This window comes from Amphiura filiformis, chromosome 14 (assembly GCF_039555335.1).
Source record: "Amphiura filiformis chromosome 14, Afil_fr2py, whole genome shotgun sequence".
Taxonomy (NCBI): Eukaryota; Metazoa; Echinodermata; class Ophiuroidea; order Amphilepidida; family Amphiuridae; genus Amphiura; species Amphiura filiformis.
The window spans coordinates 5,166,133-5,192,943 of record NC_092641.1 but is presented as its reverse complement, the minus strand read 5'-3'; the positions used below and the strand labels follow the sequence as shown (position 1 = coordinate 5,192,943).

Here is a 26,811-nt window from a genome sequence, read left to right as displayed (position 1 = left end):
GTTATTTGTTAAACTGCTATTTTACTTTTTGAGAAATTAATGAATAATTTATCGAAAAACTTTTCGGAAATCACTATTTTTTGGAAGGACCCCTTAAACATACAATGATCACTGTGAAATATTAAAGTTTAAGCAGGTAACAGGCTAATATGTATACCAACACATGTACAAACATATTCTTTTTGTCCAAATAACATAGTTATACATGTTTAAAACCATTACAGCCATTTTGTTTTTTTCATATGGTGTCCATTGTGGTAATAAATTACCAATATTTTTCAAAGAAGGCCCTAATTCTCAGTGTAAAATATATAAATTCATTTGTTGCATGAACAGCATGTAGCAGTAGCATTGTGTCTGTCATTAAGACATTTAGTTGTTTGTCGACATGGTAAGATATATTATCACACCAAATCGACTCAGTAAAAAATGTATGTCAGCATGACAAGATAAATTATCACGCCAAGTCGGCTTAGTAAAAATGGTGATTTCTGCCATAAAGATATTGGGGATATGACGCTGTGTGATAGCGGCAATGTGCGGCATGGCATTGAGACCTCCTCTGCCAAACTAGTTTTCCGTTTTTGACAATTTCATTTTAGGGAAATGGGGCTAGGCGAATTATTGCTTAGGGTGGTGTAACTTCAAACTACTGTAAAGCACGCCATCTCTATATAGACGGCGCTGTCACCCGTTGACCTGTTTACAGGAATAAACCATGTACACATTCAAATTAACTGATGCATGACTCGGATATCGTGAACAACATTGTTACTCGTCTGCTCGATTAACCATGCAAGTACTTTTGTCACTTAGCGTACATAGACACGGCGACAGGTAACGATTACCACCCGAACAAGTAAATACTGGTTTGGTTTTTTACAAATCATGTAACTTTATTGACGTCACTCCACTCCTAGCTCCTTCTTCCACTTTCTCGGAGTTAATATGATATCTTCATTAATTTGTGAATTTGACAAGAACGCTGATATTTGAAACCTGAATATTGAAAATCAAAGTCATTATTAGCAATGTGATTGATTGTGTAAATTGCAAAACACACTGTTTTGGCACTTGACAATTAAGGTTACGGCAATGCGTCGACAGCTTTGATGTCTATGATCAAGAGTCAAGACTGAAAATATGGATAGGTTACCAACACTGCTGCATTGTATTTTGGTGTTTGTTTCTGAAGTTGTAATTTTACCTCACAATGTAAACGCCCGTAAGTATCAAGCTGTATTTGCTTTTTGAAATACAAATGCCTCATCTACCGACTCCGAGTCCAATAATTCATCAACGGTAAGAATCCCATTCGTGCTAGTTTCGTTCGTCTCAAGCAGTGGCGGGTTCATCCATTATGATTCTGTTCTTTGTTTTGAGTAAATATCCTAGATTGCAGCAACATTGTCTTAAATTTAATTCAAGCATCATTTATAGCCGACAGTTTGGGTGCATCACTCAGTCCGACACGCCGCCAGTCCTACATACCAGTAGTCCAACAACACAAAATTCCTATACTTAGGGGTGCGTCACACATCGTCTACACTATGGAAATTATTAGTGTGTATAGGCAGTGAAACGAGCCGGTCTATAATGCACCTGATACACACATATGTACACGTAACACATTGTGTCAATACGGCCCTACTGGCACGGTAGATGCCGTGCTTGGATGGATATTTTGTATTACAGCATACGTATGGTCACGGTGTATCCCGTGGTCAAAATACCACGTTCTTTAGTACAGTAATGGCGCCCTCTGTTGGCGCGGCGCTGTTTTTGTTTGTTTGTTTTTGTTTTTGTTTTTGTTTTTGTTTTTGTTTTTGTTTTTGTTTTTGTTTTTGTTTTTGTTTTTGTTTTTTTTTTTTTGTTTTTTATGTTTTTGTTTTTTTTGGTTTTTTTTGGTTTTTTCAGACCATCCCTGCTTTTTTGATCAAGAAACCAATTTTTTGGATCAATAAATCAGGTTTTTTAATCAAGACACCGGGCTCTTTCCCGAGTAAGTGGCGCACCATTTGAGCTCCAGGGGGAGCAAGGGAGTTTGTTTTATGCAGGAAAACACGGCCTTCAACAGCATAGGCGTAGATCCCGGGGGATGGGAGATAATTCCGCCCCCAATATTTTGCTATTGGGATGGTCCATACAATCATCCCCCAATATTGACGCCTGTATGTGGGTTTCTGACCAATTTAACCTCACATATGGCCAGTTTAGCCACAACGGTGCCAATTTCTGCTAATTTGTTCCAATTTTGTACCATATTTCACCAGTTTAGCTTCAATATGGCAACATTTTCGCGCGATTGGCGCGCATTTTTACAATAAACTTATTCTGTCGCCAAAAGGTGCTGGATTCACTGTACTTAAAGAATTTTTCCAACCCCCATCCCCCTCAATGTAAAAAAAATCTACGCCACTGTTAATCAGCACTTGTTGAGATTAACCACAGAGCAGGGTGGTAAGTCAGTCTTCTCCCCTGCTCAGTCGACAGAATATGTTGTGTCAAAACATACGATTTGCATCTTTCTTTATTGCTTATTTTAGACCCAAAATTAACCCCATTTTGACCCATTTAGTATTAAAATGCCAAATTGCCATATCTCGATAAATCCATTCTGTGAGTAGGTCTGCGGCGAGACGTCCCCTTACTTGGAAATTCCTTTTTTTTCCATCTCGACCTTGAACAACGAGAGTTATAATTTCATCCTTGAATGTAAATCATGAATAATATGAGTGCTCGGGCAGCTACTCTGATGCCTGGAAAAAGCATAAAACTTTTGTACTGGATAAAGATATCGGGACTAAATTACTGGTAACCAAAAGTTGTAAAGGTCTATGCATCATCCTTTACCACGATTTTAGGGCACATATTGTCCTCAATTTGTTTATTTTAGCATTGAATTGATTTTTTTCGCACGCTTCGCGAAAAAATGTGTCCCGGTAATATTTTTAGTAGCAAACCATCTAGCGACGGCCCTGCAATATGAACAAGGACTTTGCTTGCCTAATCATGCAATAAATTAAGGATGACATCATTTAAAGTTGGAAGTAGATGAAAAGTTACAATTGACGACATGTCGTAGGAATCACATAACGATTGTAATAACATCCAAAAACTATGGCGTAAATTGGTTCATATCTCAAAGTAATGATGAATATTGATCATTTTTATTTTAACCGATTTATATGAAACTTCATTTCCTTTGTTACAGAGTGTTTCACTGGACCAGATATCATAAGTCGTGGGGGTGATTTAGGGAGTAGCTTCCCTTATACATTTCTAGTGATCGTTTCTCACCCAGTATTGTGTAATGGTCTGTTAACAACATGGCAGTTTTTTCCAACCGACGGAGATCCTATTACATTTCTAGTTTTACGACCAGACGGAGGCGGCATGTACGAAATCGTCGATTTTACCGTGGTTACTGATGTGGACGTTGGTGTGTCAAATGAATACAATATACCAGAATCGTCTCGCATTGAGGTTGAAGCAGGTGATTTCCTTGGATTATTTGTTTGTGATCCACCTGTACCTGGCATGTGTGGCAGTAAAATATCAACCGGTGGTACTGGTACGCTTGATTTGATAGGATTCGGTGTCTTACCAAATACAGCTGTAGGTGCTACATTTACTCCCGACGATCAAATCCCGGTTACTGTCTCTGTTTCAGCTACAGTAGTGCTAGGTATGGGTATTCTTATAATTTTTAATTACTAAAAGGGTACCAAACTTATAGGGTATCAAAAATAAATACAACTTGAAAAAATTCAAGTTCTGGTGTTTCCCGAATTTAAAAAATATAAATTGTATGTTAAAAATGTCGAATACGTCAATATGTGATACGGCCGACGATATGTAATGTGATCAAGCAAAATCTCTCGGAAGTTGGAAAAGGTGATTTAGAGATATATCCAAACCAAGGAACAATTTCTTTTTTTCTATTGTTTTGGAAACTAGCAGAGATGTTATAGACGGTCGTTTCAAATATTATTTATAAGTTCTTGACTGACGTCATTATCGATTATATTTGTTTGTACCCTTGTTAGAAACTTTAAATTTGTAGAAAGAAGCATTTTCGGTTCTCATTTCAGTTTGTTACATAATCGAAAAACCGAATATCAGGTTTGAAGATACCTTGATCAAATTATACAAAAGAAGTTTTTTACATTTCGCATTGTAATATTCACGAGCAGAGAAGTCGAACAAGTCAACCTACATTTGCAAGCGTGGGTTCGATTTCCAAATTAGCCTGAACTTATTTCAGTGTAAACAAATATAAATCATCGAAATATTTCACTCGGGGTTTTAAAGTATACATTTGAAGCCTAATTGAGTGTCTATTCATATGAATATAGCATACACGGGGACGGGGATCGATTGATGATTGAAACTTTATTACAGTAAAGACTAGTTGACTTTAATATTGCTCGAAGAAATGAGAAGAGAGAGAACTAGATGGCACAGCTGTGTTTGAGCAAACACGAATATCTATGCCCGTGACCCCCTTCCACTGCTCACAACCGCAAACTTGGTGACCATCATGAGGAAGCCCTTGTTAAAAGCTTTAATTGACATAAGTATCATCCTCGTAGTACATAGAATAAAAAAAAAATCCCAATTGGGCGCCATATCCAAAAGTTGGTGACCGCCATGTGGAAGCCCTTACTATAAGCCTTAATTGGTATAAGTATCATCCTCATAGCACCTAAAATAAAAAGGCGTCCAATTGGGCGCCAAATCTAAAGCCATGATGATCGCCATATAACCCCCTTCCAAACCATGACAACCCTTAACCCACCCTTACACCCATTAACACCCATTAACCAACCACACCCCATGTCCCACAATGACAACCTTTTGAGGTGGTGTAATATATCAAAATGCCTTTGTCAAGTGATCAGTTTCCTTGAAACAGGCAGTTATTATTGCAAATACAGGTAGCTGCATATTGCGCTACACTGTGTTAATAGGTCATACCTATTTTGCTTTTACAGCCTTTGAACCTTGACCTCTACCAGAGAATACATCTAGGGTCATGGGCCATCATTGTACCAAGTATGAACCCCGAGGGCGCTATAGTTCTTGAGCTAGAGCTGTTTGAAATTTTACACATACTGATCCCTGTAGCCCACGACCTTTGACCTCTGGGGTCAATGTTACCGCAGGAAATATCCAAGGGTCATGGGCCATCATTGTATCAAGTATGAACCATGAGGGCGATATAGTTCTTGAACTAAAGCTGTTTTAAAAGTTTACACATATTGCTTCATGTAGCCTATGACCTTTAACCACTGGGGTCGTGGCTACCATAGGTAACTTTTAGGGATCATGGGCCATTATTATACTAAGTATGAACCCTGAGGGCGCTATAGTTCTTGAGATAGAGCTGTTTGACATTTTACACATATTGCCCACTGTAGCCCATGACCTTTGACCTCTGAGGTCGGGGTACAACTGGAAACATCAAGGGGTCATGGGCCATCATTGTACCAAGTATGGGCCCAGAGGCTACTTTAGTTCTTGAGCTAGAGGAGTGCAAAGGAAGCTTGAGAAGGAGGAGAACTAGATGGCACAGTTGTGTTTGACCAAACACGAATATCTGATTCACCCTGACCCCCTTAACCCACCATGAAACTCATAATCCATCAAGACACCCCGTAATATGTTTAATTCTTAGGGCTATTAGTATACCGACTAAAAGAATTAAAATAAATAAAATATATTAAAATCAAGGAATGCCCCTTTAATTGCATTTGCTGTGTAAACGTTTGAGGGCGCTCCTCCTTAAATAATGCAATAAACATGTTCCGTGTAAAAAAGGTTTTAAAAGAAAATATCTGATTACCCCTTTAAACCAAAAAGGAGTGTCCCTTTAAGCGGTCAACCCCCTTGCTTTAACATTTGGGGCCCTTCGGCCTATAATATTTGGCTCATGTACATAATTATGTTTGGGTATAATTTTCAAGTGCTATCAGTATTCTCAAGCAGGGCGTTGTAGCTGCTTTATTTACTGAGTAACGTCCGGCCCTATGTTTTAGCGTTTGGGGCCCCGGGCCCATATTATGTGACATATGAGGCTCATATATACATATAACAATAAAATGCTAAAGACCTATTAGTATACCAAATCTGAGCCCTCTTATTTGCTGAGAAACGGCCGGCCCTTTGTTTTAACATTTGGGCCTCTGGGGCCCTTAACCTTGAACATCTTGGGCCGAAATGAAAAATAGGCACATCTATATGTTACGGCCCGTACGTGTGCCACATATGAACCCTAGTCCCCTTGTAGTTTTAGACCATTCCTTGTCAATCTGTTGCCCCATATTTTAACATTTGGGGGCCCTGGGGCCCAAAATATATTACATATGGGGCTCGTGTGTACCTGTACATATAGAATACCCCTGGGGTTATCAGTGTACCAACTCACGGCCCTGTGGCTACTTTATTATATGAGAAATTGCGTGCTTTGTATTTTTACATTTGGGCCCCTGGGGCCCGTGACCTTTGACCTCTGGGGTCAAGCCTACCACAAGAAGTATCTAGGGGCCATGGGCTATCCTTGTACTAAGTTTGGGCCATAGGGCACTTTTAGTTCCTAAGATATATGCTGGAGCAAAGAAAAGTCTTGAGAAGGAGAAGGAGAACTAGATGGCACAGATGTGTTTGAACACGAATATCTATGCCCGTGACCCCCTTCCCCTTGCTCACAAACGAAAATTGGTGACCATCACGTGGAAGCCCTTGTTATAAGCTTTAATTGATTTAAGTAACATCCTCAGAGTACATAGAATAAAAAAGCACCCAATTAGGCGCCAAATCCAAAAGTTGGTGACAACCATATAGAAGCCCTTGTAATAACCTTTAATTGATATAAATATCATCCTCATAGCACCTAAAATAATAAAACGCCCAATTGGGCGGCAAATCCAAAAGTTGGTGACCACCGTGTGGAAGCCCTTGTTATAAGCTTTAATTGATAAAAGTATCATCCTCATAGCACCTTAAATTTTTAAAAGCGCCCAATTGGGCGCCAAATCCAAAAGTTGATGACCGCCATGTGGAAGCCCTTGTTGTAAGGTTTAATTGATATAAGTATCATCCTCATAGCACCTAAAATAAAAAAGCGCCAAAATTGGGCGCCAAATCTAAAAAAATGGTGACGACAATATATCACCCGCTTACAAATCGTGACAACCCTTAACCCACCCTAACACCTTTAACATTAACCAACCACACCCCATGTCCCACAATGACAACCTTTTGAGGTTTTATATGCAATATCAAAATGCCTACACATTCCCTTTTAAGGGAGTTTTTGTCCAGTGATCAGTTTCCTTGATTCAGGCCATTATCATTGCAAATACATGGAGCTAACAAAATGCTACCTATTGCGCTACACTGTGTTAATAGGTCGTACCTATTTTCCTTTTTATTTAAAACCTTTGAAGTTTGACGTGTGGGGTTGCGGCCACAACAGAATACATCTAGGGTCATGGGCCATCATTGTACCAAGTATGAACCTTGAGGACGCTGTAGTTCTTGAGCTAGAGCTGTTTGAAATTTGACACATAATGCCTCATTTAGCCCATGACCTTTGATCTCTGGGTTCGAGGTTACTCCAGGAAATATCAGGGGTCATGGGCCATCATTGTACCAAGTATGAACCCTGAGGGCGCTATAGTTTATGAGCTAGAGGTGTTTCAAATTTTACACATATTGCCCCCTGTAGCCCATGACCTTTGACTTCTGGGGTCGAGATTACCCCAAGAAATGTTTAGGGGTAATGGGCCATCATTATACCAAATATGGGCCCCGATGATACTTCAGTTCTTACGCCAGAGTCATGCAAAGGAACGATGAGGAGGAGGAGAAGAACTATATGGCACAGCTGTGTTTGAGCAAATACGAATATCTATGCCCGTGACTTCCACCCTAACACCCCTTAACCTACCACGACACCCTTAATCCATCCTGACACCCCATAATATGTTTAATGCTAAAATAAAAAGGGATATAAGTATACCGACTAAAATATTAAATTAAAAATCAAGGAATACCCCTTTAATTGCATTTGTTGTGTAAACACTCCTCCTTTAATAATGCAATAAACATGTTCCATGCAAAAAAATGCTAAAAAGAAAATATCTGATTACCTCTTTAATCCCAAAACGGAGTGTCCTTTTAAGCGGTTAACCTCTTATCCCCAGTGTACGTCTTGACGTATATTTGAAGCCTTTATCATTGCAAATACAGGTAGCTACCAAAATACTACCTAATTGCGCTACACTGTGTTAATAGGTCATACCTATTTTGTTTTTTTAAGTATATGAACTTTGACCTCTGGGGTTGCGGCTAGCATAGCATATTTCTTGGGTCATTGACCATCATTGTACCAAGTATGAACCCTGAGGGCGCTATAGTTCTTGGGCTAGAGCTGTTTGAAATTTACACATATTGCCCCCTGTAGCCCATGACCTTTGACCTTTGGGGGTCAAGGGTACCCTAGGATGTTTTTAGGGGTCATGGGCCATTATTGTACCAAGGGCGTTATAGTTCTTGGGCTAGAGCTGCTTGAAATTGTACACATATTGCCCCTGTAGCCCATGACCTTTGACCTTTGGGGGTCAAGGGTACCCTAGGGTGTTTTTAGGGGTCATGGGCCATCATTGTGCCAAGTATGGGCCCGAGGCTATTTTAGTTCGTGAGCTAGAGGAGAGCAAAGAACTGATCTTGAGAAGAAGGAGAAGGCGAAGCAGAAGGAGAAGGAGAAGTCAAAGACTAAACACAACAAATACAATATCTATGCCCCGTTGCACGGGCATAGATAAGGAGAAGACTAAACACAACACATACAATATCTATGCCCCGTTGAACGGGCATAGATAAGGAGAAGAAGGAGAAGGAGAAGACTAAACAGGACAAATACAATATCTATGCCCCTTTGCACGGGCATAGATATAAAAAAAAGAGAGCGGAAAAGGGTGAAAGGGTGTGTGTGGGGGTGGGTGAGGTTTGGGGAGGGAGAGATAGAAACAGATTGGAGAGAGCATTGGAAGTTGAAAGGGAAGGAAGGGGAGAGGCGAGCTCGAGAGTGGAGTGGAATAATGTTTAGGGTAGAGGAGATATCGAAAGTAGGGGAGACGAGGGGGGAGAAGGAGACACTTTGAGAGAGGGGGTTATATAGCTGGGGGAGTGGGGCCTAGGTAAGAGGTATGGGTTGTGATTACCAGGGACAATAAACTAATTCATAATCATATCATCTCCATAATCATGCACCGTTTATGTTTCATACAAACAAACAAAGCCCCTCCCCCTCAATATACGTGCATGATATCTAGGCCTCGGGCCGTAGAACTCGGGGTGTAATTATACGGTGACATGAAGGTAGTCCACCTACAACAGACTTCGTTAAAAGCGTCTCTGAAGTAATATTAAATCAGATTTGATAGAGCATCAACTACTGCACGCGGTGATAGATATCCGATAATAATTATAATTACCCTACAGTGTCCTCCCAGACCAGTTCTGCTCCACTTTTCAATACCCTGATTTTTGGTTTTTGAACAATAGAGAAACTAAAACTCAATATTTGAAACGACCGAGAAACTTAAGTGGCAACTGCTGCCTGTACGTCCATCGTAACCCGGGGGGTTCACGCATTTAAGGTATACGGGGATGTGCCTCGCTAACGGGTCGCCTTTTTGCAAGAAATCCCTAAACAGTTGGTTTCCACGGGATAAGCAGTGGACCATATCACTTTGGGAAAGTCATCATCCGAGATGGCAAAAGGTTTTAAAAGTCTTGAATATAAATGCTGGTTTTGTTTATCTAAAATAAAGGATTTAAAAATAACTTTTCATATAAAATGACAAAACATTTTCTTCGCATAACGTGACATTATATTTTGTTGATTTGAAAACTTTAAAGACCTGTGAATAGTGGAATCTTTTTGCAACCCTTCCCTTCCTAATACCATTTTACTTTGGTCCAACATAATCACGTGTTCCAAACATGATGCTTTCAGAAAAAATTGCACTTTTCAAAATCCTATAATGTAATGTACAAAAACGTTCCCGATATCAACGTGGTCAATTTTTGAATGATATAATTATTGTTTGCTTGTTTTCTTTAATTTTATGTGCCCGATAACTCAGTCACCAATGTAATCATCTCTCAGTATAAAACAATGATACATTGACATGAATTATTTGGACATGACTGGGATTTTCATTGTAGTTTTTATGCAGAAAGGGTTTCAAAAATGAGGAGAAAAAAAGGGTTGTAGTGTGATGTTTGGTTCTTTCGTTGACAAAGAGCGATGAAATTTACTTGTACGTAAACGGTAGACTGAAACAGTGCGCCCTAAAGCGACGACTCTCTTTGATTAAGGCGTACAAGTCAAAGAAGAAGATTGAATTGAATTGGATGCATTAAGGGGGTAATACACCCATTGCATTTTTTTTGCATTTTTTTGCATTTTGTGAAGAAATGAGAAAAAGAAATTGGACAAAGTGGTATGCAAAATGAAGGGGCAAATCTTCTCGTTCAATTGGTGGCATCAGTATCAATGACGCGTACATACTTCTAATGGTATAAGCCAAAAAGTGGTACATCACTGATGTTTTAAATTCACTTCATTTGGAAAGCTTACTATCAACGGATTTCGTTAAAATTTTGGATATGTGTTGCTAACACATTAGGGAAATAATGTTGATGTGTAAAATGGGAATAAGTGGTCCCTGATTTCTTTTATGACTTCATGAACTTGGTGCTCCACAACTATCAAAAAACGAGCCGGTTAAAATGCTTCTATTTTCAATGTTGAGCTATATTTTGTATTTTGAACTTGCGACACTATTTCACTGAAAGCCATAGGTAACAGGTTACCACAACCACACTACAGCAATGTTGAAAAAGATTGTATTTTTTGTCACCTATTCTACCATATTAGGTAGTTTTCCGTAAGCTTCATTTTTGTGATTTTGGTAACTATTTTATATTTATTTGCCCAATCCATCTCAACCCATATATCCAGTAACAGACAACATATCAAAATTGATGCCTCATTATGACATGTATGATATCACAGACTATCACATGTATTCAAAATTGATGCCTGAATTTGACCTGAAGCAATTGACCTATAACCTCACCTTTGATGACCTTATAGCCTTTTTTAATCTCTTTTCCTAACAACACATTATAGAAGATACATACATGGTGTAGTATTAAATTGTCTATGTGGAAGAGATTAGGCGTATTTAATTTATTCAGTGTTATAATCAGTGAGTACATTTCTATAGATAGTATAACAAAGGATTTAATGTATTCTATTCATGTATTCTACTTGGACATGTTCAATAGAATAAATTATGGTTTGTTATGAAACACACATCTCAGTTACTAGGATACAGTAAACAAAAAAATATATAGGGCTAAAATGACTTACTAAAATGGTTTAAAAACACTTTGTATGTAGATATATTTTATAAGTTCATGACATGAGGTGATGAACATATTTATGTACTTTATAAATTTGCAAGAAAAAAAAGAAAAGGGGTACTGATGAAAATCAGGGTATTATTCCCCCTTAAGAGGTGGGATTGTCAGCATCCAGCCTCTTAACTGCAAGCAATCGTTGTTTTGTGCTGAATGATGGTTGCATGGGTAACTGAGGGATCAGAGACAGAAAGGTAACTAGATCTAGCTACAGATCTAAACATAGCCATAGCCGTTAAGCAGAAATGACCCTCAAATGACCTTTGACGAAATGACCCCTAAACTTTGACCTTTAGGGTCATAAATATTTTAACATATTTAGAATGTTGTAAGGATCATTCCCGTTGAATTTGAGCTCGATCAGACTAATTTTAACATTTGACTTTTGACCCCTAAACTGTGACCTTTGGGGTCATAAATATTTTTAACATGTTAAGATTGTCGTAAGAATCATACCTGTTGAATTTGAGCTCGATTGGACCAATTTTCAAATTTGACCTTTGACCCATAAACTTTGACATTTGGGGTTAGAAATATTTTTTCGGGGGGTATTAAGGATCATTTCTGTGCAAGCGGCAGCAACATACTATATATGTTACATGTAGCAGATACGATTTTTTGAAGATTTTTAATTTTAACCGGAAATGACCACTTAATGACCTTTGACCCCAATTATGTGAACACACTATAGACACTGGATATATACAATGTATATGTGCAAGTGACGTTATTGTAGCATGTAACATGTATGAGAAGGAACATTTTGATCATTTCTGTGCAAGCGGCATCAACATACTATGTTACATGTAGCAGATATGAATTTTTGAAGATTTTTAATTTTAACCGGAAATGACCACTTAATGACCTTTGACCCCAATTCTGTGAACACCCTATAGACACTGGATATAGCCGATGCATATGTACAAGTGGCGTCACCGTGGTATGTAATTTGAGGCAAAAGAAGCATTTTGAAGATATTTGGTTATATACCGGAAATGACCCCTCGATGACCTTTGATCCCAAATTTTTGAATACCCTATAGACACTGGATATAGACATTGCATATGTGCAAGTGACGTCATTGTAGCATGTAACATGTATGAGAAGAAGCATTTTGAAATTTGTTGCCAGAAAGAAGAAAGAACGGATAGTATCCCAAGACCTGGGACATCCCAAATAGCTTGTGTAATTTTAGGATGGTATTTCTTTTGAACCCTGTATATGCTATGCGTTTGGTTTGCTTTGTGTATTTTTGCAGCTTGCGAACCAGGTAGCCAGTCATCAGGTTCAGCGTGCACACCGTGTGATCCTGGATCATACCAACCCGAATCAGGAATAGATTTATCGTGCAGTGATTGTGAACCGGGAACATACCAAGCCAATGCTGGTGCCGACTCTTGTGATATTTGTCAACCAGGTACTTACCAGGCCAGTTCTGGCGCTTCTTCATGCGTTTTATGTAAGCCGGGTTATTCGCAACCTTTCGAAGGAATGCGTGAATGTTCACCGTGCGCATCTGGTACATATGCACCTAATTCTGGTTCCCCAGTTTGCTTTCCTTGTGAAGCCGGGACCTTTCAGGAAAACACAGCGTCTACCGAGTGCAAGCCATGCAATGTTGGCTACTATCAAGATTCGAAATTTAGCACTGGATGTATTATATGTGGAGCAGATATGTCAACGCTTACAACAGGATCCAATTCTGATGAGTTGTGTCTGGGTGAGTACTCATATTTTTTAAATTTGAAATGAAGCTGCGGATGGATAATATCAAGCAATGGGCAGACGTCAAGTCAAATGGGATGGCATGAGATTGTGATTAAAGGATTCTGCGTGTCTCCATTGCTATCAAATTACCCTAACAATGGAACAGAGTGGGTATGAGATCACGTGACCCTACTGAATGAGGACAACAGCGTGAAAAGTAATCATATCATGATGATAAAGTACTTTCTGATGTAAGCGCCACGTCATAAGAAATTCAAGCTTGTGTATAATTATGTAAACATAAAGGATTTGAATGGTAAATGGGCTCAAAAATAAAAACAACTGGCAATAATGTCCTCATTTTGCTTGATTGGCTCACATATAACATTAAGATTTACAGATAGTTTTGAACATAGTACTTAGTAGTTGAGAAATTATACTGCCCAAACGCTCATACCAGAGCCCTTAAACTATCGAAACTGAACATATGCTACAGTCTGACCGCTGCCACTGGGCCCTCTCTCCAGAACAAATACTACTATATTATGTGTCTTTGTGATCAAGATCCAGACCGTGACAAGATCAGGTGGTAACAGCATCAGGGCGCTGCTTGCTTATACTGTACTAATAATGACATTCACCCTGCACACTAACGAAGTCAAAATTACAGATATAGATGAGTTGTGATCCTTTCCCACAGAGCCAGGAACATGGCAAATTGTATATACCAAAAATAATTATGACATAAGCTTGAGAATTTGTCTTGTGTTATATTATGTAGACTTTTTAAGCTATTACTGTCAATACACGGCGCTAAGGGGTTACTTAAAGTCATATGGTAATTATTGATTTAATATTCCTGCTTTTTAAATATTCTTGTGCTTTCATGTGTAATATAGATATGACATCCTAAAAAAAATTGAAATTTCACATTTGTTATGGTATGCATCTTTTTGAGGCCTTCATATCTGCCACCATGTTGCGGATATGAAGAATGGGTCATACATTGTGTGCAATTTATTTTTCTCCACAGCGTATTGTCAGTCAGGTGAGAGTTCGTCAACAGGGCTTGCTCCTTGTACTCCATGTGAACCAGGATCGGCTCAGTCTACTCCACGTTCACTTAACTGTGATCCGTGTCAGGCAGGTACATACCAACCGAGTTCTAATCAGGCATCGTGTCTTGAATGTGATCCAGGATCGTACCAACCAAACGTAGGAAGTACTGAGTGCATTCCCTGTCGAAAGGGTTTCTATCAAAGTGCAGGTGCTCAAGTTGGCTGTGATCGCTGTCCATCAGGGACGTCTACGGCAGCAACAGGCTCAGTTTTCTCTGATTGCACAGGTAAACACGTAGTGTGTATATTTATAAAGTATTACGTCTATACAGTTTGTGAATTGTGAAAAATTAATGTGTTTATGTATTAACCCTTCAGTACTACTTTACAGTACTGGTTATAACTGATATACCAATGAACCCCTAATTTGTACACCAACTGGAGTGATACCTTGGGCACTTAAAGTCACAATGTGTGATTTGCTCTACAGCGATGCCCTCATTTTTTTTGTATGACTACTTTTTGCATGATTGTAATGCCCAGTGGTGTACTAAAATACTACGTGAAAAACTAAGCCTGGAGTGCTTTAATTACAGTAAAAGTTAAGTTTTTATATTAAATCCGGAGATTATTCATCTTGTGCATATTGCTATTCGTCTTAGGTCTTGTTTGTACATCCCAGCTGCATGAAGCTCCGCCAATAATCATGATACTAATATGACCGGCGAGCTAATACATGCACGCATTTTAGGCGCTGGAATGAAATGAAACTTTTCTTCAATTTACCTCATTTGTTTGGCTAGAAATTAAAAGGGGACAATATGATCAATAAAAACTAGCATTTAAATAGGAAGCTATTCTTTATGCAAATCATACATGACTGCTTTGATTTATTAGCTTATTAGATTGATTAATCTGACACAAATCAATCAGACTGTCAATATATTAGTGTTAATTTTCTTTACAGTGTGTCAATATACTGATGACAGTAATCAATTAGACAATGACCAAGACGGCCAAGGAGATGCTTGTGATGACGACGACGATAATGATGGTAAATTATATGATTTATGTCTTTAGACGTAAATTGACCAGGTTTAACTTTAACCGACCTACGTAGACTAGGTTTAACTTTAAACCAGACTTAATTACGGAGGTTTCACTTTGTGGAGAGATCACTTTAATTTTGTTTTCTTACCCTTTATTATTCCTAACATACCCATTTAATATTAAGCGCATGTATTTGCCCTTAATCATATTAACAGGATCTACAATAATATGTAATAAGGTATTTAAGTACCAAAAGGTTGAGTCTCTGCATGGCTATTCTTGATAGTTAGTCCAGATTACTGATTCTACACCAGGTTATTGATACTCACTTCTTTAGTGGACACTCAGGTCCGTATGCACACAATAGTTAGACTTGGTCTATACTCTTAATTGCAAATATTTAAAACAAATCCTATGGAGCTATGGAGTGCTGTCCTATGGAGAACGAACTTTTTGATATATTATACAAACCTTATTTTATATTATTATATTATTATAAACCCTGTTGAGGGCAAATACATGTAGCTTGATATTAGATGGATGTTGTTTAAAAGAACCATGTTTATAAGTCAGACAATTTGGCTTCTGACCAATAACAAATTTATAATAGTTCATGTTTGTGTGCAATGTAAGCTTAGTGATCTACATACCTTTGCCTTGATATTTGTTGTTGTTGTACTTTAGGTATTAGTGACGAACCTGACGTGTGCCCGTTTACCCCCGATGCCAACCAAGAAGACCGTGATAGGGATCGAGTCGGTGATGCGTGCGATAATTGCCCAATTGACATAAATACTGACCAAGCCGACGCCGACAATGACAACGTCGGTGATGCATGTGATAATTGTGTAAATGATGGAAATCCAGATCAATCTGATTCAGATGGGGATGGATATGGGGATGCGTGTGATCGTTGTCCCGGCATACGAGGTGAGTAAAGCAATTGTCAGGATTAGATGTAAGACGATTTTGTATGCGAACACGGTATGTAAACAGATGACGTCAGTTAGATGTGATTCCAGAGTGCTGATTGGTTTCAGCAGTCAAATAAACGTTACACGTTCTACTGAATGTAAAATAATGATTTTCTATGGATTTTGTCTATTCTATAACTTGGAAAACATTTATTTCATTTTGTCATGTTCTATTTCTCAGATCATACTCTCATGAATTGCCTTAATAATATTTCATTTACATGTAAAAGGTCAAATGAACATTTCTTGGATGTACAACACTTATGATACAATATATGATATTATATGAGCTAGTTTAGTTGAATTGCATGTACTTCAAAATAAAGGCAGCATGTATATTGACCGTTCCCTTACACTAGTGACACCAGAACAATTAAGACAGTTACTTTGTTACTCCTGATGTAAAATTTCATGTAAATCGGACGAAGAATTAAAAAAAAACTATAGCCATAAAACATGTGTCATTGTGTAATTCCGGGTAGCCTTAGAAACAACCCTGGATAAATGAGCCCCCCCATTCCCCGATCAATGTTGGATTCTGATATGATATTTTTTTCATGTGCACTCAGTAGTATCCAACATTGATTGGTGGGGCAGGGGGAGGTATTGGGGGAGGGTAATGTTTAGACTTGACGCTATAGAAAGCGCCTTTTTATCACTCTAAAAATAACGAAAATATGGCCATTACAAGCTGCACATTTTTATTCCAACCTATTTTGTCTAGCATTGTAGGATCAAATACTCAGGCCACTAACCAAATTTGAATTAACTACACAGGCTATTTTTGTGGATAAGCAGTTTCCAACAGCTCCTTTTAACTTAACATAATAATTGTATTTTGCCCTATACATTATATATACCTGTGTGCTATCTCTTGTGATTTGTTGTTGCTTCGAAGGTAGGTTCATGAAGCTCATATATTTCCAGTACAAAGCACTTACGCATTAGCATTCTTGTATTACACACTAGGCTACATGCCGTAGAATTCCGTCTACAACGAGGGTTTTTTTGACGAAAGAGGCGAAAGTCAAATACCCTCCCAAAAACATGACAATCGTAGATTGGTCTTAATAATTGGTCAATAACACGTGTTTGTACAGGTGCCCGTATCCGTAATATAGTTGTTCAAACTCCAAATAATGTTTTGGGGAGAATATCTGTCTCTCGTCTCTTTCGTCAAATAAACCCTCATTTAGAGGCATTATATGCTTGTAGACGGAATTCTACCGTATTAGATAAATAATAACTTTCCAAAAGGATTGTTCGGTTAAAGCAAACAACAGCCTTGGGTAAAAAAAATGATACTTGCCTTGGGTTTTTGTTGAATTTACCACTTTAAAAAGATAAAAATAATTAAATTGACTCATATTTTTGACTCATCTTTATTAGACGTATTAGACGATCCTGATACTGATAATGATGGTATATGGGACGAATGTGACAACTGTCCGGATAATCCTAACCCGAATCAGGAAGACACGGATGGCGATGGGCTAGGAGATCAATGTGACAATTGCCCATTAAATAAGAACCCTTCGCAGGAGGATGGCGATTTCGATAACGTCGGTGATATATGTGGTAAGATGGTTCACATGTACATGTCAACTGTACATTCTTTAAATTAACTCCTCACAAATGAATAGAATCTATTTAAATTTGACAAGTATTCCAAGGGGGACATAACAGAATCTTTTTTTTTTTCAAAATGAAATGGGCAATCTTGACAAATAATGAGTTTGAGATCTTGTCAATTTGAATAGTTACTTGTAAAAATTAAACAGCAACTATAAAATTATTGGTTCAAAGTGATAATATACCTAATCAAAATGTATATCTGATCAAAACTAATACTAGTCACGGGATCAAAAATGAATTCATATTAAAAAAAGAATAGTACGAAATTATAGTTTATTGTCCTATACAACACAACCATTCACCCCATACCCCACCCCCTATGCATAGATATATCCATTTAACTATCGACCTCGGGTGACCTCAGGTCAATTGACTTCACGTAAACAATTATGTTGAAATAAAAGCTGATTCAAAATTAAGTACGCTCTCGTTTGTACGAAATCTATAACATTCAAAATTTAAAAACATTATACAGTGCAGCGTTTGAAAAATACAACCGAAAGAATATGTGATACCTTTAATCGAGTCGTATTCGAAAGTCGGTAAAAGGAGATCGCATATATTGTATTTTGCCAATAATTCCCAATGTTTGGGTTCTTTTAGATCTATTTTATTACTTCACCAACAAAAGTATTATTTTAGATTCTGAACGTTGTTTGTTTTTAACAATGATTAACAAACACGTTTGTTCTCACTTTATTGATTCATGCAGACATTTGCCCGCCAAATATCTGTCGTAATGGTGGAGTGTGTGTCAGTAACACTGGAAGGAATACTGCAATTTGTCAGTAAGTCTATTGGGCATTTTAATGTTTGATTTACTCATTCCTTTAATATGTGTCATTTTTAATTGATGGCAGCTTTGTACTCAAAATATGGGTTACTATAAATTAAGGATAACCATTGGTTGCATTATGGCTCTCGTCAATCACATTGCGAGTGGATGGCATACTGTAATTCATTACTCGCGTTCGGCGAATCGTGGAAAGCGCTTCATGGGTCAGTATATATAATTTCTTATTATGAATAACGCAAAAAATCACGTCGACTGGTATCATAAAGGTTCAACTATTTACGAATATGTAACAATGTAATCTGATTATGTCAACTGTGCTTTATTATATTATAATTATTACTATTATTAAAACTTGGTTCTTTTTAGATGTTCAGATGGTTTTGGTGGTACTCTATGTAATGACATTGTTCCAGATGATGGTGGTGATGATGATGGCGGCGCCAGACCAGGTAAATAATGACGGATACATTGTGATTTTATTTGTTTAATTTCTTTTTGTTTCATTGATTTTCATTTTTGTCAGTCAAAAGCAGGATGATCCGCTCAAAAACATCATCAACACTTTTTCTTCATCATGGAGATTTTCCCAGTAAACACAACGCTATTGTATCACATTATAAACGTGTTGCAAACGTGTTTGGTTTTGGTGAAATTTTTCATCATTAATGTCCGTGTATACAAATGAAATGAAGGTGTTTTAGAACATTTTTATATAATGAAAATACTGTTCAGTATACTGATTTCATCCAAGCGAACACAAACCTTTAAAAACTACGCGCATGCCGGGAAGTCTCAAATTCAATTTTTACCAAATCTGTAGTTTCCTGGATTAGGTGTATAGTTGCTAACTCTGCACCAATATTTTTTCAGGACTCAGTGACACTTCCATTGCTGTTATCAGCATGTCGTGTGTTATAGTCGTTGTGGTCGGTCTGGCGGCCATATTGGTTTTTCTGCGCATGTTACTTACCGCATCACGTGGGATAAAAACATCTGGTATAAATGCTCCACAAATGTCACCATTCAGTAATACTCCGAGAAGCAGGGCGTATTATTATAACGGACGCGTAAACCTATACCCAGGGATTTAGCCATTAATGCTATAAAGTAAGTATGCTAATCTTTTCCAATTAAAGAGTTTTGGGAAAAGATTTGAGGACATTAAATCTCGATCATTGTACGAAATAAGGGGCTGTGCAATAATGATGAGCCCCCCCCGGGGTTAAAATTTCCAAACGGCTCGCCAAAATGGCTCGCCAAAAATCGCTTGCCCCCCCCTCTCGGCCTGCCAAAAATTCTTTGCCCCCCCCCCCCTTGAACATGCCAAACTTTTTGGATCCCAAATTGCAAACCTTAAATGGTCTAGATGTATATTGCGAGCGCAGCGAGCAGGAAAATTTGCATATTTAAGCGTATCCGTACTGTTTTCCTAAGCCTTTTTAGAGCGTTTTATTTAAAAGGCGCCCCATGAATGCGTGCTAAAAATCGCTTGCCCCCCCTCTCGGATTGCCAAAATTGCTTGCCCCCCCCCCTTTCGGTTCGCCAAAAGTTCCCCCCCTCCAATTTTACCCTCCCACAGGGCTCATAATTATTGCACAGCCCCTAAGGAGTGGTACCATGCAAAATTTGGAAAATATCAAATTACCTTGGGCTATATCGAAAGGTAATGGTTGATAGTAACCAGTATATCTCACCAGCATTGTTTTAAATCGTTCATCAAATACGAACAATGCACACAAAAATAGAAATTGAAATGGGATCAACGTAATACTTGGAGGAGGAAAAGATTCTAATGATTAACTTATGTCTATAAAGTGGAAACTCATTGTGCGGAATTCAGATTTTACTTCTTGTTATCAGGAGTTCGTGTTATCCAATTCTAGTAACATGTGAAATGTATGCGTGGGAATGTAAAACATATACTTCTTGTTATGCGGAACTTCATGTTAAGAGGGTTCGTGTTAACGAGTTACCACTGTAGTATCTTATTTTCTTAATGAATAACACAATGCATCAAATAATTAATAACAAGCAGGTCATATTGAAAAATTCCTCTAAAAGGTTTACATGTAAAATTTGGACAAAATTAATAAATGTATGCATTTTATCCAAATATCCCAACAATACTCCTGGCAAGATTCAAGATAGTATGATGCAACTTTAATGGATATTCAATAGTAATGTGACACATTATTTTTCGTAGTAAATATGAAGTTTCGATTACTTTCAAAGAAAAGGTGTTGTAATATTGACATTTTGAGGTAACAAGTGGTTGCAAATCACAAAACATGAAATATCTGAACTCAAGTCACTCTTTAATTCAAATTACAGCCGGGTGAAGTGAAATGAACAAAGTTTACTTAGAGTATGTTACTTTTTAAGGGATCGGAAAGAGACGTATAAAAAAAGTAAAAAAGACGTATAAACTTGTTCTCTACAATCAAGTTTTCTCACCAATTAAATATCCCAATGAGAGAAACGTTGGTGTGTTGGGTTTAGCTTTACATTAATTTTTATATGTTTATACAAATTGTCAGAATCCGTTTGAAAATCCTTCGTTTTCATCCTTTTTACGCACCATGTTCATAAGACCCGAAACGCGTTCCATGTTATTTATGTTATTCAAATGTGTGCCCCGTATAAAACCACGCCAAGTGGTTGCTTTGTCCTTTTTTGTATTGTGTTACAAATCGATCAAAGAAATAGTGTCACCATTTATGAGAACTAAATGCAGTACTGATTAAATTTTAGAAGCTCGTTTTGGGGAACATTGTGGAGAATCTTACATGACATAAAAGTATTTTTTATATTATCGATTTCTCCACTACGGTTAATTTAGACATCTAACTACCTACATTATTTCTCAACATTCTGGCACTTGCTATTTCATTTTCACTCTAAATTGGAGCTAGTTTTGCAACATAAGAGGTTTTTCGCCATCGGTGCGTCCAAAATTTCAGAGCGATATGCTTGTTTATTCTAACAGCTAATTAGCGGACGCAATTGTAATTATGTAGCCGCTTTGAGATCAGGCAATTGCGTATGTTGATGCTTTCTCCTTTTCCTTTACCCCTTTTCCTTTCGTTTTCCCTTTCCTTCTTTCTTTCTTTCTTTCTTTCTTTCTTTCTTTCATTCTTTCTTTCTTCTGTAGCCGCTTTGAGATCAGGCAATTGCGTATGTTGATGCTTTCTCCTTTTCCTTTACCCCTTTTCCTTTCGTTTTCCCTTTCCTTCTTTCTTTCTTTCTTTCTTTCTTTCTTTCTTTCATTCTTTCTTTCTTCTTTCTTTCTTTCTTTCTTTCTTTCTTTCTTTCTTTCTTTCTTTCTTTCTTTCTTTCTTTCTTTCTTTCTTTCTTTCTTTCTTTCTTTCTTTCTTTCTTTCTCCCTTTCTTTTCTTTCTTTCTTACTTTCTTTCTTTATTAACTTACGCCCGTCTGGAATCAAAGCATTAAAAAACCCATATAATAACCTTCAACACCATTAGAACATTTGTCCCAATAACATCAGAACCCTCAAAGTCACTATGCTCCTTGCTATAAGGGGCTGTAATTTTCTTCGGAATGGATGTGTCATGCATACACTGGGGTTATAGAGGTTTTTATACCAAAAATAGGAGGTTATATAATTATTAAGGGCTGGTGACTCAAAATTTAATTTTCGCGCGCATTCTTTTAACTTACGATTTGAACCAGGTATGTAACAAATTTCTCTGAAACTATTTCTTGTTTATTTGTCTGTTTCTCTGGCTGTTTCTGTTTTAGGTCGCAAGATGCTGTTTTGATGAACTCTGTTATATATTAGACTATTTATTGATAGATGTTGCTTGTGTTTTGCGGACACGTGTCCTAAATAATATGATAACATTTTTATACAATTTTATGTATAGTTGTGTGACATAATTGTGATACCCTTTTGTACATTTTCCATTAAATTGAGTTATTCGTGGTAAAATCGCTGTATATGAAACAATCACTGTGAGGTTTACCCTCTCAAATTTGACTTTTAAAATGTATGCCTATATACTTACCAAACCCGTAATTAAAGACCTGAGCGCAAGAAGACCGTAAGTCCACTTGGCCCCTCAACATGTGTAGGCTACACAAAAGTTGCGTATAGTTTCGTATAGTTTGGTGATGTTTTATACATGTTCAGGGGCCAAAACAAATCTTTCACAACCTTTAATGATGTTTTTAACCTGGAACATGTATTAAACATTATAAAACCCTACTCTCTAAATGTGAAAGAGTGAAAAATCACTCAAAAAGAGTGAAATCTCACTCTTTCAAAGAGCCATCTGAGTGACAACTCTTTTAGCTCACTCTCAAGAAAGAGTGAAAAAATTCACTCCGGAAAAGTGTGAATCAGAAAAGAGCATTTATTTATTTATTTATTCATTTAGGCCTATTTTATATACAAGAATATCACAGCAGTTCATAACAGCTACTATGTGCTTTAAATTGTTGTGAGGCTAGGCCCCAGGTTAGGGTAGGGCCCGGTCTAGGAATATTGAACTGGTCTAAAGCTTAAGCACATACACAATGTGTCGAACTTCAGTGTGGGATGAATGATGAAAAACTATGGATTTAGTGAAGCTAATAGTCAAACTGTTCATTGGTGAGTACACTTAGGTGTAGGACATAACACTTGGCAAATACCATGTTTACGGTCACAGTCTGGAGAAGCGTGATGCGGCATTAACCTACATAAGCTTACATATGCGTACATGTAAACCGGCACTGGGCCGGTAACAAACTGCTCACATATGACTTAAGCTTACTGCCGCCGCGCCGTTGTCTCCAGACCAAGTGTATACTTGCTACGAGTTATGACCTACACATAAATGTAATCACTATTGAGTATGCTGTCTATTTCTTCATCAAATCCGCTTTCTTTTCGCCATTCATTCACACACTACTGTTCGCCATTTTGTTACACAAGTTCAACAAACATCGGCCGATTTTCGGCGCTTCTGATTGGCTGACAGTGAGTGAGATTTTGCGCCACTTTTGAGAGAGTGAGGCTCACTCGAAATCGCGAGTGAAATTATGTGTACTGTTTTCACTCTTTTAGAGCTAAACCCCACTCTTTTAGAGCTAACTTAAATTCACTCTGAAATTCAGAGTGGTTTTTCACTCTTTTACATTTAGAGAGTAAGAAACTATACGTAACTTTAGTATATACATGTTGAAGGGCTTCCTGGGAGAATGGTGTCAAATTGGAATTCAAAAGGGACCACAAATCTGACATTTGTCTTAAATTTGAATTCTTTACCCGAACTAGACATTTTCATGGTTTTTGTTTTGTTTTGATGGTGAAACAACAAGTTTTGGGTGTGAAATGCCCCATGTCTTCCTTGTTACCGCCCCTGCAACTGGTGATGAGTTACTGGTTATACATGGTGTCCACGAAATACTAAGTAACTGTATTGTCGGAAACATTAATTTGTTTGTATTTTGATGCCTGGACAAACCAAACAGTTAATAGTTGACAAGGTTAAGGAATAAAATAGATATCACATAAAAAGAATAAGAAGAATTGTGCGAAAACACTTCATTTTCAACCGTTCACGGAGTCAAATACCAAAGACGCCTCATGTCTAGTGATTGGCACTCCTAATGTAGATCATTGATTGATATTTGAATCCGTGGAAAGGTTTGAAACTCTTATATTTAAAGAAAAGTGTAATCAGTGGTCAAAATTCAAAAAGTACCTGATAGCTGATTTATTCCTCAAGCACATCATTTATTTATGGCTTGCGCATAAAAATTCTTTCAGGGACACCATGTATTGTTGCTCGTTATTTCGTTTATCATGATCAAATACACAATATCGTAGTGTGTGTCTAATATATTGTATAAAATTGTAATTATACTTGTATTTAATTAACTGTAAAACATTATTATATATTATAATGAACAATGCAATATTATTGCCTTCAAATTATAAAGATGCATTTCGTTGCATAACAATTACATTTCATTGCATTCACATAATTTTTGACCGTGTCTATGAGTGCCATGCACTTTAAATTATTATAACTTGTTGTAATTTTCAAACGCAAATGGTAGTAAAAGGTTAGTAAAAGGGTACAACAATAGTATGTATTATGCATGTTACACACATGAGTGAGCGTTTTGCAAACTTAACAAGCCTTACTGGCTGGCAGCATTTAACACCATGGTGGAACCAATTTTACATGTTGCCCCCCCCTTATGACCTTAAGCCCCTCGTGGGAAGCATAGGGGCATAGAAAAAATTGAAACAATTATAGTTTGATCATTTGAGGTGTAATGATGCCAAAATCATTAAATCATTGGTTCCACTATAATGTAAGACAAAATCCTGGTGTTAAAAGAAATTACGGAACCCACCTGGTTTCCTTGGGAGTTATGTATGCCATCACGTGTATTTATTTCTATTTTCATCGATCAATACTTCTTTTTATTAATTGCGAAATACTTTTTCAAAAATAATTATTTTTTTTATAAAAGGATTTTATCAGGATACCTTAATGTTAATAACTATATAGAATAATTGGAATGTGTTTTGTATTAAACACTACATTATTGTAAACATTGGATTAATTTGAATTGTGTTAATGATAATTACGTATCATAGTCTTTATAAGCATAAGATACGTTTAATAGTCATACATTTTCCTTTTATGTCTGTACCAATAAAAGAAAGCGGAATCATTCAGTGCAGACATTTTTTATTGATTTCATATTTCATAAATCAGAACCTGTTGGTCCTAATGTTCGCTGGTTCCAAAAGTTTGCTTGTAACATATTTGTACAAAGAGACATACAAAATAAAGCATATATTTTTAAATAATTCAGAAAATGTTTTCCACTGTTTTTCAGTATTTAAGCACAGACTTTGTAGAATACTTATTGTTTATGGTTTGAATTCAGTCATTCATCCACAAAATAATACAAGACAGGTGAATACAATATACATATTTACAGTAAACTTTTATTGTGTGTGTAAAAATGACAGGAATCTGTTCTCAAAAAAGCTAACGTTTTGCTGTATATAAAACTTGAACCAGTTTTACCTTGAACCTACCATTTGATATCACCAGTACAACAAAACATGTACATGTTCTTTAACCATGAGTGACATATTATTAATAATAAAGTTGACTGAATTTGTTAATACTTTGTATTCAGCTACTGTGAATGCACGAATGAGTTGAACAAGTTCATAGCCAAAGCATAAGCATGAAGAATAAAAAGAAAGAAATGGTTGTTTTATTGTTTAACTGAAGATTTGGTTTAGAAATTTAAAAAAATCCATATATTATCATAATAATAAATAAATAAATATATAAACAAATAAATAAATAAAAATAATAATAATAATAATAATAATAATAATAATAATAATAATAATAATAATAATAATAATAATAAGAATAAGAATAAGAATAAGAAGAATACGACTAAGACTAAGCATAAGAAGAATAAGAATAAGAATAAGAATAAGAATAATAATAAGAAGAAGAAGAAGAAAAGAAGAAGAAGGAGAAGCAAAATAATCATAATACTAATAGTAGTAGTAGTATTAATAGTAGTAGTAGAACAGTAGTAGTAGTAGTAGTAGTAGTAGTAGTAGTAGTAGTAGTAGTAGTAGTAGTAGTAGTAGTAGTAGTAGTAGCAGTAGCAGTAGTAGTGATCTTCATAAACTTTATTGCTCTCAAATATAATGTTATAGCTGAAAAGTAAGTTTGGGAGTAGCACAATAATTGTTTTGGTTTCAGGTACATAAATACATATTTGTACATGAGCACCCTCGCTTTGTTCGGATCCAACATGCCACACCAGGTAAAAAAACACTCCATCCTACCTATACTTACTTTACTTTCAAGCATCGTGGGCAGTGTACGTGTTAAGTCATTGAAAACATGAAAGTTCAAGTATTCGGACGACATGATGGCATTTACTAGCATATTACAACAACAACTCGCAATAATATTATATCATCAACACGTTAACTTTATGTAAGGTAAAAAACAAGCATTATCACTATGGATCACAATGACCTCATCCCAATGGCATAGTTCAACAACCTCAATTAAACAATCATAGA

The 26,811-nt window shown here is 36.9% G+C and overlaps 1 protein-coding gene across 1 annotated transcript; it reads left to right on the top strand.

Annotated features, from left to right (window-relative positions):
* The first annotated feature begins 832 nt into the window (after nt 1–832).
* On the top strand, nt 833–25,974 carry LOC140169625 (uncharacterized). Its single transcript, XM_072192906.1, has 11 exons — nt 833–1,225; nt 3,215–3,688; nt 12,761–13,222; nt 14,243–14,554; nt 15,235–15,321; nt 16,002–16,247; nt 17,681–17,869; nt 18,639–18,714; nt 19,089–19,171; nt 19,593–19,829; nt 22,482–25,974. Exons 1-10 carry the CDS (start codon nt 1,144–1,146, stop codon nt 19,811–19,813), a joined length of 2,232 nt encoding a protein of 743 aa, XP_072049007.1. The 5' UTR covers nt 833–1,143; the 3' UTR covers nt 19,814–19,829; nt 22,482–25,974.
* Nucleotides 25,975–26,811: the final 837 nt, after the last annotated feature.